General features: G+C 38.9%; 1 protein-coding gene and 1 long non-coding RNA gene across 2 annotated transcripts in view; one reads left to right on the top strand and one right to left on the bottom strand.

Moving 5' to 3' along the window:
• LOC122080947 (chaperone protein dnaJ 15-like) overlaps window positions 1-10,361 on the top strand; it is a 14,626-nt gene extending 4,265 nt beyond the window's left edge. Inside the window, exons 3-11 of the mRNA XM_042647852.1 lie at window positions 5,919-6,001; window positions 6,090-6,201; window positions 6,320-6,424; window positions 6,561-6,611; window positions 8,122-8,211; window positions 8,299-8,407; window positions 8,493-8,641; window positions 8,760-8,813; window positions 9,762-10,361. Of these exons, the coding sequence (XP_042503786.1) occupies window positions 5,919-6,001; window positions 6,090-6,201; window positions 6,320-6,424; window positions 6,561-6,611; window positions 8,122-8,211; window positions 8,299-8,407; window positions 8,493-8,641; window positions 8,760-8,813; window positions 9,762-9,989 (981 nt within the window). The 3' untranslated portion in view covers window positions 9,990-10,361. The remainder of the gene's footprint in view (window positions 1-5,918; window positions 6,002-6,089; window positions 6,202-6,319; window positions 6,425-6,560; window positions 6,612-8,121; window positions 8,212-8,298; window positions 8,408-8,492; window positions 8,642-8,759; window positions 8,814-9,761) is intronic.
• Window positions 720-1,930, bottom strand: LOC122080957. The gene is made up of 2 exons (XR_006140962.1): window positions 1,709-1,930; window positions 720-1,587 (listed from the first exon to the last, which is right to left on the bottom strand). It is a non-coding gene; the product is annotated as an uncharacterized LOC122080957 (long non-coding RNA).
• Window positions 10,362-12,703: the final 2,342 nt, after the last annotated feature.

Here is a 12,703-nt window from a genome sequence, read left to right as displayed (position 1 = left end):
ACCAAACAAATGGTGCAAACTCTTTAGGATTTGGGACTGAGTTTGGGGTTTGAATAGGAATTTCAAATGGGGGTTCTAACTCTACCACAATGAAAAGGGGGGGGGGGGGGGTAGGCCCTATTTATAGTGTTGAGGACCCCCTTCACTTAGATGATAGGTTTTTGGTAGTGAACCACTAGGATATTTCACTGGGGGAATCAAGAGATCAGATTGGCCCATCCCAAAGATGGAAGCTCCCCAAATGAAAGGAGTATCCTCACCAAATCAAGGGAGATTTGGTCAAGTCATGGGCAATAAGAGAGCATCAAAAGGGAGGCACCCACAAGGCATTTGACAGCTCCTATATGAGGGTTGTAATGTAGGAGCTGGTTCAGACCAGAACAAACCCTACAGTAGGATCGATATTTGAGTAGCTGATAGAATCTCCAAGAAACTTGCTGTCCAGAAATCCAGATTTGATGGTTTCGCAAGAAGATTGTAATAGAAATTAAAGATGAAGAAATAAACAAAAAAGTAGAGAAGGGGAAAAAAAAGATAGATGGGGAAGGGGATAGGTTGGGTCGAGCCTCTCACTCTTCCCTAGGGCATCTCACCCAAGCTGTCTCCCACAACACTGCATGTCATAGTTTTCCAGCACAAATCTTTCCTTTTTTTTTTTTTTTCATTCAATCGTGGGCTGTAGATCAGCCTTCTTCCATTGTTTATAAACTTTAAATTGATTAAAAAATTGGGTCCTTCCTTGCATGGAAAGGAAAGGAATCCCCTTGTAATTAGATATTATCTAATTTGAAAACTAATTACAAATCAAATCAAATCAAATCTCTCCCTTTTACAAAGATAGGAGCCTAATAAATTAGAATTCTTACTTTCTAAAAGTAAAAAACTAAAATTAGAAACTAGCTAGATAATATCTTTCTAATTATTAAAGGGAAATATGAAAATGGAAACTACATTAATCAAAGATTTCCTAAATCTTGCAGTTTAAACTCCTCCATGCTAGCTAGCCATGGGCCCACAAATCAAGAAGAAATCTTCTTCAAGTATTCTCCATGGTTTTCTTCGGGGGCTCGAGAGATGGAATAGATAAGGCCCCACAAGTTGTTAATTCGCCGCTGGGGGAATTCACACGAAAGGGAACGAGGAATTCTCAACGAAAAAAGTGCAGCAAGTTGTACTTGGGTTGAACCAATCAAGAACCAAGAACCAAGCCACATCAGACCAAACTGCCTCCCACAACCGGTGTGGATCGATTGGGGCCTTGTTCCTACGATCTACATCAGCTCTCCCCATCTTGAAAAAGAAAACTCATCCATGAGTTTGGTTGAGTTGTTGAGTCAAAGTTGCATGGTCAACCCTCTAGTGGGTAGTAGACTCCAAGATCATCAACACCGTTTGCTGTCCTTCTGGCTTTGATACCAATTCCTAGCTAGATAACTAGGAATTAATTCCAGAGCAGAATCATAGGTGCTTCCAGTTAATAGCTTGAACAATTGAGATGCCGCAGGTCTTGGACTTGTCTTCTCAGATCTTGCAATGGCAGCAAGTGTTGGGGCTTGTAACCATGCTTCAAACTAAATTCGAACAGGGCTGGAATCACTCAGGATAGCAGGGAAAATAAAATAGAGAGAAAGAAATAAACAGAAAATAGAGAAGGGGAAGAAAAAGATAGATGGGGAAGGGGATAGGTTGGGTCGAGCCTCTCTCTTACCTAGTGCATCTCACCCATGCTGTCTCTCATAGCACTGCATCTCACAGTTTTCCAGCACAAAGCTTTCCTTTTTGTTTTCATTCAATCGTGGGCTGTACACCAGCCTTTTTCCTTTATTTATAAACTTAAATTGATTACAAAATTGGGTCCTTCCTTGTATGGAAAAGAAAGGGATCCCCTTGTAATTAGATATTATCTAATTTGGAAGCTAATTACAAATCAAATCAAATCCCTCCCTTTTACAAAGATATGATCCCAATATATTAGAATTCCTACGTTCTAAAAGTAAAAAACTAAAATTAGAAACTAGCTAGATTATATCTTCCTAACATTACAAGGAAATATAAAAATGGAAACTACATCAATGAAAGATTTCCTAAAATCTTGTAGCTTAACCTCCTCCATGCGAGCTAGCCATGGGGCCACTAATCAAGAGGGAATCTTCTTCAAGTCTTCTCCATGCAAGTTGTACTTGACTTGAACCAATCAAGAATCAAGAACCAAGAACCAAGAACCATCAGACCAGGCTGCCTCCCACAGCAGCTGCATCTCAAAACCGGTCTAGCATTTGGGTTTTTAATGATAAAAAACCTAATTGGACAGTTTGGGCCAATTTTTGGGTTGTTTAGCTAGTCAAATGCTACCAGGTGCAGTTTGGTCCTTTTAGGGCAGTTTTTCGAAATCTCTTTGAAGGAGGAGGGATTCCAGTTGTTAGGTTCAAGATCGAGGGGGGTCTTAACTTAAAATTAGGCTCAACACACTATTCCAAAACAAAATTTCATCATCGTTTTGTGCATCCTCAAGGGTGACAAATGGGGTGTCTACAATGGCCATTGACGTTTTATTGAATAGTTGAACTTGGATACTAACTATTTTTTGTAGAATCTACTATTCAATTAGGTGACTAAGGTTTGGAAAAGGAGTTCAATTAACCAGTTTCCTAGCTTCTTTGGAACAATGAAAAAAATCTTTTGTTGGTTGAATATTTAGTTATGCTTAGGCTACATGTTCTGTGCACAAGCTACTAAGCGGCACATAGGCTCTTAGACGAATGATCTTAGACAAGGTTTTTTTTATGCCCTAACCCCACACAAAGCCACAATATTGTCCCCTTTGGAGTGATGAAACCCTTATGGCTTTAAAATGAGTCGTTTGAGGTATTAGAGTACACAACGGGGTGATACTGTCCACTTTGGGGCCCATCTTACTATGTAATTTTTTTGTCCTTGGGTCTCACCTCCTTGTTTCTTGGCTTCGCCCCTTAAGGTTTTCTAACGCGCCATGACCATGGAAGGGGTGCTAGAAGTTATCAACTAGCCAGTAGTCAAAGTTGGACTAAAGAGCTTGCCCTCCTCAACGCCTCTCCTGTTTCTTGCTCAACTTCGGGGCTCAATGCATCTGGGTTGTTTCTTGAGCGTGACATTCTCCCTTCTTGCGGCACAACGTCCCTGTTCTGGCCTTACACAATGTTGGGGCCCCTGCTCTGATACCATTTGTAATGCCCCGACCCGACACCCCCCCCCCCCCCAATTTTTGTTAGCATTCGTTTATTCGTAGAATATGAATAGTATTTTCTGTTTTCAACACATTATATATATAATATTTCTCATCAAATACTGATTTGGATAGAGTTGAAAGAATTGAATATGGGAATCGAGTTTTCCTTAAGGCTGCCGAGTGCTGCCTTGTGTGGTTGAATTGGTCCATTGTTTCAATCTCCCTCTTCATCTGATTTCTTCATTTGTCTCATCTCATCTCATCTCATCTCATCTCATGTGTTATCGAACTTACTTCCTCTTCTTACTGTTATTCTGATTTACTGTTTCTGTCCATAGTTGTGGTGCTAGAAGTCCAACAAGTTTCAACAGACCTCGCTCGTCTCTTCCCCTTTCTTCCTAAAATTTTGGGTTCAAGCTTTCCCGCCCTAGGCAATTTTAACACTAGGTTCTTATTCCCCAAATCACCCCTCCCGTGAGAACCAAATCTGAAACATAGCTGACTGCAACGGTTCCATCAGGTTATGTTTTAAAGATCAGTCTAAATAAAATTTAGACTGCTGAAACAATTGATCGATGGTTGAGCTTTATTGAGCCGTGCATTAGCTACCTAAATCTTAAATCTCGAGTTGATTGGTGGCTTGGTGCTTGGATGAGAGAGTCTTCTCAATTGAAGCTGGTACTGGTTGATGCAGTGGCTCTAGAGTGGTTGGACTGATATGACCGGGTTTGGAAACCCAAGCCAAATGAAACCGGCCCATTCCCGGTTTTGGATCAACAAGGGTTGGTAGGGACTTATTAGCTACTTGGGAATATCTTTGTAATTTCATTTTGTTTTTGGGACTTGGCCATAATTAGAAATTGTTTCAAGTTTAGTTTCCTTACATGGTTAGGAGTTGTTTCAAGTTCAGTTTCCTATTTTGTTTTAACCTCTTAGCTGAGTATATTTCTTTACCAAGTTGATTTTTTTTTTTAATACATACCATTTAATCCCAGTGATGGAAGGCAGTAAATAGAATGAATTAAGAAAGTTTGGGTTTTGCTTGCCTTGGTGGTGACTGTGCGTTCCTACTCTCTGTTATCTTCTTTTCGTCCTTATCAGGTACTATCTTTCTTCCTCTCTTCCCTTCCTGATTCAGAATTTCAGCAAGAAGAGAAGATGGGCATGCTGGTTTGGGTTTGGTTCACTTTTTTATGTTAAGTCAAGCTTGATTTTGAATGTTGGGCTTAGTGTTTTTGAGTTCTCAATTGTAATGGGCAAATTCTTTAAGCCTAAATATTGTAACAGGTCAATTTCCAAATTCATTTTTGAAATTCAAATTTCAAATGCCCAAATTAGGTTAGTCGGCGTTGGATGGGTTTAGTTGACACTTGATGAAACCCATGACGACCTCGTAATCAACCATAATCTTAGCCTGCTGGCTTCATAACCATAATCTTGGCCAACTGCGCCTTGTAAACAACCATAATCTTAGCCCAAAAGGCTTTGTAAATCATTCCCCCTGGTTTTTTACATAATATTTTCAGAGAGATTCTGAGATTCTGGGAGACTCCAGAATCATGTAGAAGGTCACCTAGCATTGGTTGCAGCCCTGTCAGCTCATTCCTACTTCACCATAAAAAGTCAGGGGTTCCTCTCCTTCCATATGCATTAAAAAATATCATTGGGGACCAGACACCACAAAGCCATTATCCTCCCTGCTAAGGTGCAGTCTCCCACTCCACTAACACCTCAAGTACAGATTGAGAAAAGATCCAGCAGACTGCAATCACCAACATCACTCCTCTGCAAACTTCCCTAGTAAAGTCGCATCTTTTGAAAAGATACCCGTCCTCTTCCTCGTCACATAGCTTACACACATTCCTTGTGACACCCAAGAATACGGAAAGTGTACCGAACCTGCCTTGGAGATTGGTGAGGTGTCCCCACCAATAATACAACAAGTACACAGGGGAGATCGGTGAGAATGTGCAAAACTTTAGTCCCACATTGCCTAGGGGGAGATTGTTGGGCTAGTTGATAACCTCTAGCCTCCTTAACATGACACAATTTGTTTTAAAACTTCGAGGCCCATGGGCCAAAGAGGACAATATTGTGCTAAGGTTAATGGGGCGGAGCGTTACAGGTGGTATTTGAGCGAACCCCGACAGTGTGTAGGGCCACAACGGGGATGCTATGCTCAAAGGGGGGAAGAATGTGGCACCCAAGAATACAGCAAGTGTACTGAATCCGCCTGGGAGATCGGTGAGGTGTCCCCACCAAGAATACGGCAAGTATCAGGGTGTATGAGAGATCGGTGAGGGTGTGCAAACTTTAGTCCTATATTGCCTAAGGGGAGGTTGCTGGGATAATTGATAACCTCTTGCCCCATTAACATGGCATAACGCGTTTTAAAGCCTTGAGGCCCATGGGCTAAAGAGGATAATATTGTACCAAGGTTAATGGGGCCAGGGCGCTACATTCTTAACTAACCACCTTTTTTTTTATTATTATTATTTTTTTTTAATGAGGTTGTCAATAGTAAGCGTTGACTTGAAAGCCCCTGTCCATTTAAGAAAAGCAAACTCTAGGCAGCACGTAAATATGACAAATTCTTTTAGGGAAAAAAGATGGGATTTATTCTGCTCAGCCACTTTCCTGTTGCATGATTATTCTGTAAGTTCATTTTGAAGTGTTTGAAGCCTCTAATGTTTTTGGTTCCTGATCTACCTAGGCTCTTGAAACTGATGGAATGGATATGGAGATCGATTTATCCAACCTGGGGACTGTCAATACAATGTTTGCAGCACTATTTAGGTGACATTCAGTTGAACACAAAAGCATCTTCCTTGCTTGTATTTTAGTTCTAGTTCTGTGTTGATGCTCACACTCTCTGTGTTTTTAGCAAGCTGGGTGTCCCAATCAAGACTACAATATCTGCTAATGTTCTAGAAGAGGCTTTAAATGGCACAGTTACAGTCAGACCACTTCCCATGGGAACATCAGTGAGTGGAAAGGTGCTTATCTTCTTTATTTGAAACACATCTATGAGTGAAAGGTGCTTATCTCCTTTATTTGAAACAGATCTACCTGCATTTCAGGGTTCTTTTCTTACTTGTTTGCTTTCCAATGCAGGTTGAAAAACAATGTGCCCACTTCTTTGGTGTAACGATCAATGAGCAACAAGCTCAGGCAGGGATTGTAGTCAGAGCTACATCAGCTGCTCAAAGTAAATTTAAGGTTTGGTTGGCTTTGGTTGAACCTCCCCTGTGCACATTGTGATTTGCCTTTTTTTTCTTTTATACCTTGATTGTAACAACCTTTTTTTTTTTTTTTTTACCAACAAACTTAGAACTGAAGTATGTTATTGATGCAGCTACTGTATTTTGAACACGATGCCAATGGTGGTTACGGGTTGGCTTTACAGGTGTTGCACTTATTCAAGTTAATTTTTTTCTTGGATTCACTTTTATTGCCGTTGCCCATTAATTATTTATAACTTGTTTCCATAGCATGGATGTGTTTTCATTTGGATATCTGTTCACCTAGGATGTCAAATTATAGAAATAGTTGTTTTATTTGTTAATGAATGCTTTGGCTTGTACAGTATATCCTCTTACATTACTTATACAGACATAATGGGAAATTTGGTTCCTAAGACGCGCTTGACACAAATTTGCTGAACTGTATTTCTTGTTCTAATTGTCTCCATCATCTGAACATGGTTGTCAAAATATCACCTAGGGTGACAAGTCAGGCCTTTATGCCAATGGTGATCAGTTGCCTTATGTATCGAAGTTGTTCAGACCCAGAAGATGAACAATATATATCTGGAATTTGGAAAATATACCTGGAATATGACTCTCCTTGGGTGCATTGACCTCACCTAGGTACCATAATGCCTTGGCACCAAGACAATTTTGCACCCAAACCTTCAGGTTATATCACATTCTGGGAGAATGCTAAGCCGGTAACCATCTCCTTATGCACCATTGCTTCACAAACAACATACAAATCCTTCACCTGCAGCATTTTTGGGTTTGACATATGACTGCATCTCCTGCAGTGTTTTTGGCTTGGCATGCACTACATGAAGGCCCTTGTATAATCTTATCCACGAGTGTTTGTGCTTATATAGAAAAAATAATTGGAAGGAGAGGAGCAACAGGATGTTTTATGTGAAATGGAGTTTGTCACTGTGGGAGTTGTAAATTGCATCACCTTTTTTTTTCTGCTTTCATTTCTTGTCCATTTTAAATGAACAAAAACATCAATTATTCTTCATTGTTTGTCTAGCATTTCATCATCCAGTTGAATGACCTGTTGGTCACCCCAGAAGCTTACAGCCATGTTCATGGAGAATATATGATAATAACTCATCTGTGAGCTATATATAGCTGGTTAAGTTTTTATTTAATTTTTCTGATAAGTAAAATTTTCAGCCAGAACCAATGGTTGCACCCTTTGGGAGTAATATGGCGCTGGTTGATGATATTAAAAAGGACAAGGAGCTGAAAATTACTTCAGTTGTAAGTCGTATGATTGGAGTCTTACAATGAAACAGAAGATGTGGCCCTAGGTAGAGTGGATTAGCAGAATAAATTGATGTTACTCACATCACAGTTGGTATGTGGCTTTGCTGAGTTGTCATGGTCCCTGAATGCACTTCTGTATTGTTTTACATTGTACTCTATGCTTTTTAGTTTATCTGACCTTTTGGAAACTGGATTTCTATCTAGTTCCTATTATTGCTATGTTTTCTATTATCTAATTGGTGAAGAGGAAGTTGTAGAATTATTATTCGTTTTGATTACATGCTTAATGTTCAAATTTTCATGTGTATCTGTTGCACTGGCTGGTGTCGAAATGCTCTAATACTTGTTTACCAGAACTTATTTGACTTGATGTGCTGGTTACTGGTGACTCTTTGTGAACAGGAAGACTGTGAGAAGACCGGTAAGGTAACATCTGTGGGGATGTATTTCTTACATTTTCAAGTGTACCGAATGGATTCGACTGTGAACACGGTATGCCAGTTCCATTGCATTTCAAATATTTGCTAAATAAATTTTGACAGTACTTTTTGCAAGTGGTTTACCCTTGTGTTGGTCCAGTTAGCTATCGCTAAGGACCCTGAAGCTGCCTTCTTCAAAAGATTGGAGGGTCTTCAACCTTGTGAAGTGACTGAATTAAAAGCTGGAACTCACATATTTGCTGTTTATGGTCAGAACTGGTTCCATTTATCTTTTGGTTTCTCGGGCTAATATAAGTTGAGCAATCTGATGATCTCTAGTTAAATTTTTGTTAGGGGATAACTTTTTTAAGCCTGCTTCCTATACCATTGAGGCTGTTTGTGCAAAGTCATATGAGGATACTACTGAGAAGCTTAAAGAGATTGAAGCTCAAATTTTAAGGAAGAGAAACGAGCTTCGCCAATTTGAGACAGAGTATAGAAAGGCATGACTTAACAGTTTTTTTTTTTGGTCAGATGACTTAACAGTTTATGTACTGTACTTGATAGCAGTGCTCAATGTTGATTATTCTATGGCTTACTGTTTCTTATGGGATTTTGTAGGCATTAGCACGATTTCAAGAAGTCACTAACAGATACAGCCAAGAAAAGCAATCTGTATGTTCTATTTCTTGTACATTCTATTTAGTATGCTTTCAATGTTGAACAGGGTGGTCCTAGTATCCTAATTTACACACTCCTTACCCATTTATTTAAGTTTAGAACTATATCTTCTACTAGAATCTGCCCTACCTAACCCAACATGACTGCCCTGGTATGTGCTAAATTTATGTTTGACTGATGATTCAATTCAGTTATATAATATAGATTTGAATTGTGTAGATGTTTGGACACTATCTACTATGGAATTCTTCATTTTGTACTTGCACCTTGAATTCTTCTAGCTTAGATTGTTTTCTTAAATACATAATGTGATACCCAACCTATTTTTATGTTACTTCATCAATTCAGTGAAAAGAGTGAATATATTGCCCTGATTGAAGGAAATTCTTGAGTACCTCATGAACCTCTTTGCATGTCGGGGATAAGTTTACTGCATGTTAATCCATTTAATTCAGTGAAAAGAGTGAATATATTCCCCTGATAGAAGGAAATTCTTTAGTACCTTATGAACCTCTTTGCATGTTGGGAGTAAGTTTACTTACTGCAGTGTTTAATATTGATGACATTATCCTATTACATCTCCCACTTATCCCAATATTTCTATAATTTCTCATAGAGAACAGTTAAGAAGGGAAATGGAAGAAAGTGGAGCAGAAAAGAAATTAATGCAATTGGGGGGTGGGCAAATAAGAAGTTAACACTCAAGTTATTGCCCCACCTCCCCCCCCTCCTCCCCGTCCTCCCCCCACATTGCTGCTGAAAATCAGTTTTACTTCTAGTTTTTGCCAAACAACTTCACCTGGACATGAAGTGTCTTTTCTTTATAATATTAAGGGTTGATCTGTTGACAGTTAACCCGGGTCAATTTCATTAGACTGCATTTTCAGATCCATGTCCTGCATTGTGGGGATAGAACCTCATTGTTTTGGTTCTGGAGCACAGGTTGATGAACTTCTTAAACAGAGAGATACTATCCATTCTGCATTTACCATAGCCAGGGCAGTCACTACTGTTAACGGGAGCGGCAGTAGCAGCAGCTATAGCAAATTACCTGGAGATGAGTCAAAGGGTGAGAGCCCAGGTGATGATGGAGCAGATGGAAAGGATAAATCGTTGAAAAAGAGATGGTTTAATGTTGGCCTAAGAGGTTCGGATAAAAAGCTTGGTTAAAAATGAGTATTTTTCCAGATGCAACCAGTGTGATTGGTAGGATGTCAAGATGCCTGTTGAATTGCTGGAGTGGTTTTCAATTCCGTCCTCACATTCTTACAAAAAGGTTGTTTATTTGCTTCCAGCAAATTGTAGCCCTGTATTCCTTTCATTTGATTTTTTGTTTTCTTAAACTTTATCACAATTTGTCATGCAAGATGTCTCAATTTGAAGCACATTTTATCTTTATCAAGCTGAGTTGATCCTCAACTCCCAAATTGTTCTTGTAGCAATTTTAATGTATAGAGCTGTGAAATAGTAGAAACATTTTATTCTTTTGGTTCTATTGTAATTGTAATAATATATACATACTGGTCTTCCAGTTCCTGCTAATGGTGGTGTTGAAGAAAGTGCATCTTACATTATTAATGAACCTCCCAACACAAGAGGTAGGCGACTAATTATCAAACGCATCATTATTATACAAGTTAAAATGGTTCTACTAACCGATACCCTGGGCTGCTTCAATGGTCAAAATCTTATATTGTACCTTGGAACCAGGGATCAAGTATTAGTATCTCAAAGACCTTTAGAAAAAAAAAAAAGGTTCTACAACTCCTTCCCCCTGATAGACTTGAAGATTTGATGACTATTCTGTAAGGATGTGACTCAGGATGGAGTGTGAAAGAGATATTCAAGGAACGTAAGTCCCACAACTCAAAACCATCCTTCCAAGTTTGAAATGGCTGGAGCCAAGACCAAATATCTTGGTCATTACTCATTGCTAGTTGTGGACTTAAAGATGATCAAGTAAAGAGATTTGAAAAGAAGTTCCCAAGTTCTAGCTTAGGAAGATATTTGAATCAACTTTTTCTTTTCTTTTCTTTTTGAATAGAACTAAAATCATCATCACTTTGCATGTGGTGACTCTTTACCCTCCTTCAGGTGCCTATAGTGTCCAACCTTTAAACAAAAGCACTTCTCAATCCTAATGTAAGGGTTTTCTTCTTGGAAAGGGAAGTTAACCCTTTATTTCCCCCCCTTTTCTTTAGTTTCTTTTTCATTCTCTTTTCAGGGTTTGGGCCATGAGGCATGGAAAAGAAGACCCATTACAAGCATCCTCCTCTGCCGGATTATATTGGAGAGCCTTAGTCAGACCAACGTATTTGATGTTCATCAGTTGCAGCTGAACATGCTACTAAGTTCATGATTGATTGAAGGGCCTATTTGATTTTGTTTTCAGAAACGGTTTTTCTGTGCTCAGAAACGGAAGAACACCCCCAAAACCATTTGATGTTTCTGTTTCGTTTCACTTGTTTTTGGAAACAGAAATATAAATTTATACCTATTTCTGTGTCTGGAAACATGAATGGAGAAATATGTTAGACTAGTTTTTCTGTTTCTAGAAACAAGTAGGAGCGAAAAAATTTGTGAAAAACCCGATACTTCACTCGACCTACTCAAACCCCCAATCCATTGTTGAAATTTCTCGCTATCCAAATGCAGCGATTCCAATCTGGTTGTGTGAAGTTCACAGTTTTGGATTGCCTTCATCCTTCAGAAGCTCATTTTCATGAAGCATACTTGCAACTCCAACGTCATGCCTTAACTCGTGAGTTGCATTCCTATAACGTTGTGCCTTCACTAATGTCTTGAACTCGACTACACTGTTGAAAACGCTTTGAGAAACAGAAAAATCAAACATCTTTTTGCATTTCCAAAAATTGTTTTTAAGCACAAAATCGGCAAAAACTATTTTTACTGTTTCTCGACAAAGAAATAGTAGAAACAAAATCAAACTGGACCGAAGACTATCCTACAACCAAGCTAGTGTGCTATGAATTCATACATCTTGCTATAAGAGATCGATGAGTCTAATTATTATTATTCGGTTAATACTTTTACTAGAGAGTTGGATTGACCAAAGCCCATTGTATCCAACCATCCAATGTTCCGGATTAAAACTTAAAAGTTTGGACAAACATGTCAAATTAATTTTGTCTTTGTATGGGACAAACACCTTAAGTACGGTATGACTTTCTACATTTTAATACATATACTTAGAAAGTAATTAATATTAAGATATTAAGACCATTCTTATCATCAACACCATTGACATGGACATCTGCGTTGCTTGTGTAGTAGTTGTCCCTCACCATAGACAGTCCTTACAGTGACAGTGTCAAACACCTGGTGCACTTTAAAAAGGTCTAAACTTTACCTACTCTACCATTCCTTACCTTGGATTCCTCCACGAGTACAAAGACTTGGGAGAGAGATACGAGGAGAACAAGGCATGGCCAAAAGGCCCAAAACAATCCCCACTTGGCTCTTTCCCTGCATAAGACAGATGAGCAGAGAAAGGCCAGATTTTTATTCAACTTGCTCTAACAAGCTTTGGGACCTATGGTGTGAAAGAGCAGCCAGGGAACTTTGCTTTCTATTGAGCCCCAATAAGTACTATTGGTCCCCCACCAAATTAAAGATGGCTTCATAGGACTACTGGTCCCTGTTATCTGTGATTTTTTCTTCCCCTTCTTGATGCTTGGTTAGTGGTTAACATTCAATTTTCATTAAACACTATGATTAGCACTGAAATTGCGCAACAAATTAACTGGAAAATATTGATAATAAATAGTCACATCTACTGATAAGAAAATTATAAACTTTCTTGCAAGTAAGTGGTTTTCTTGATCAGACCAAAGAACATCTTCTTAGGTAATCAGTTTGGAGAC

Source organism: Macadamia integrifolia, chromosome 1 (assembly GCF_013358625.1).
Source record: "Macadamia integrifolia cultivar HAES 741 chromosome 1, SCU_Mint_v3, whole genome shotgun sequence".
In the NCBI taxonomy this organism is placed as follows: Eukaryota; Viridiplantae; Streptophyta; class Magnoliopsida; order Proteales; family Proteaceae; genus Macadamia; species Macadamia integrifolia.
This window is presented reverse-complemented; position numbering and strand designations above follow the sequence as displayed.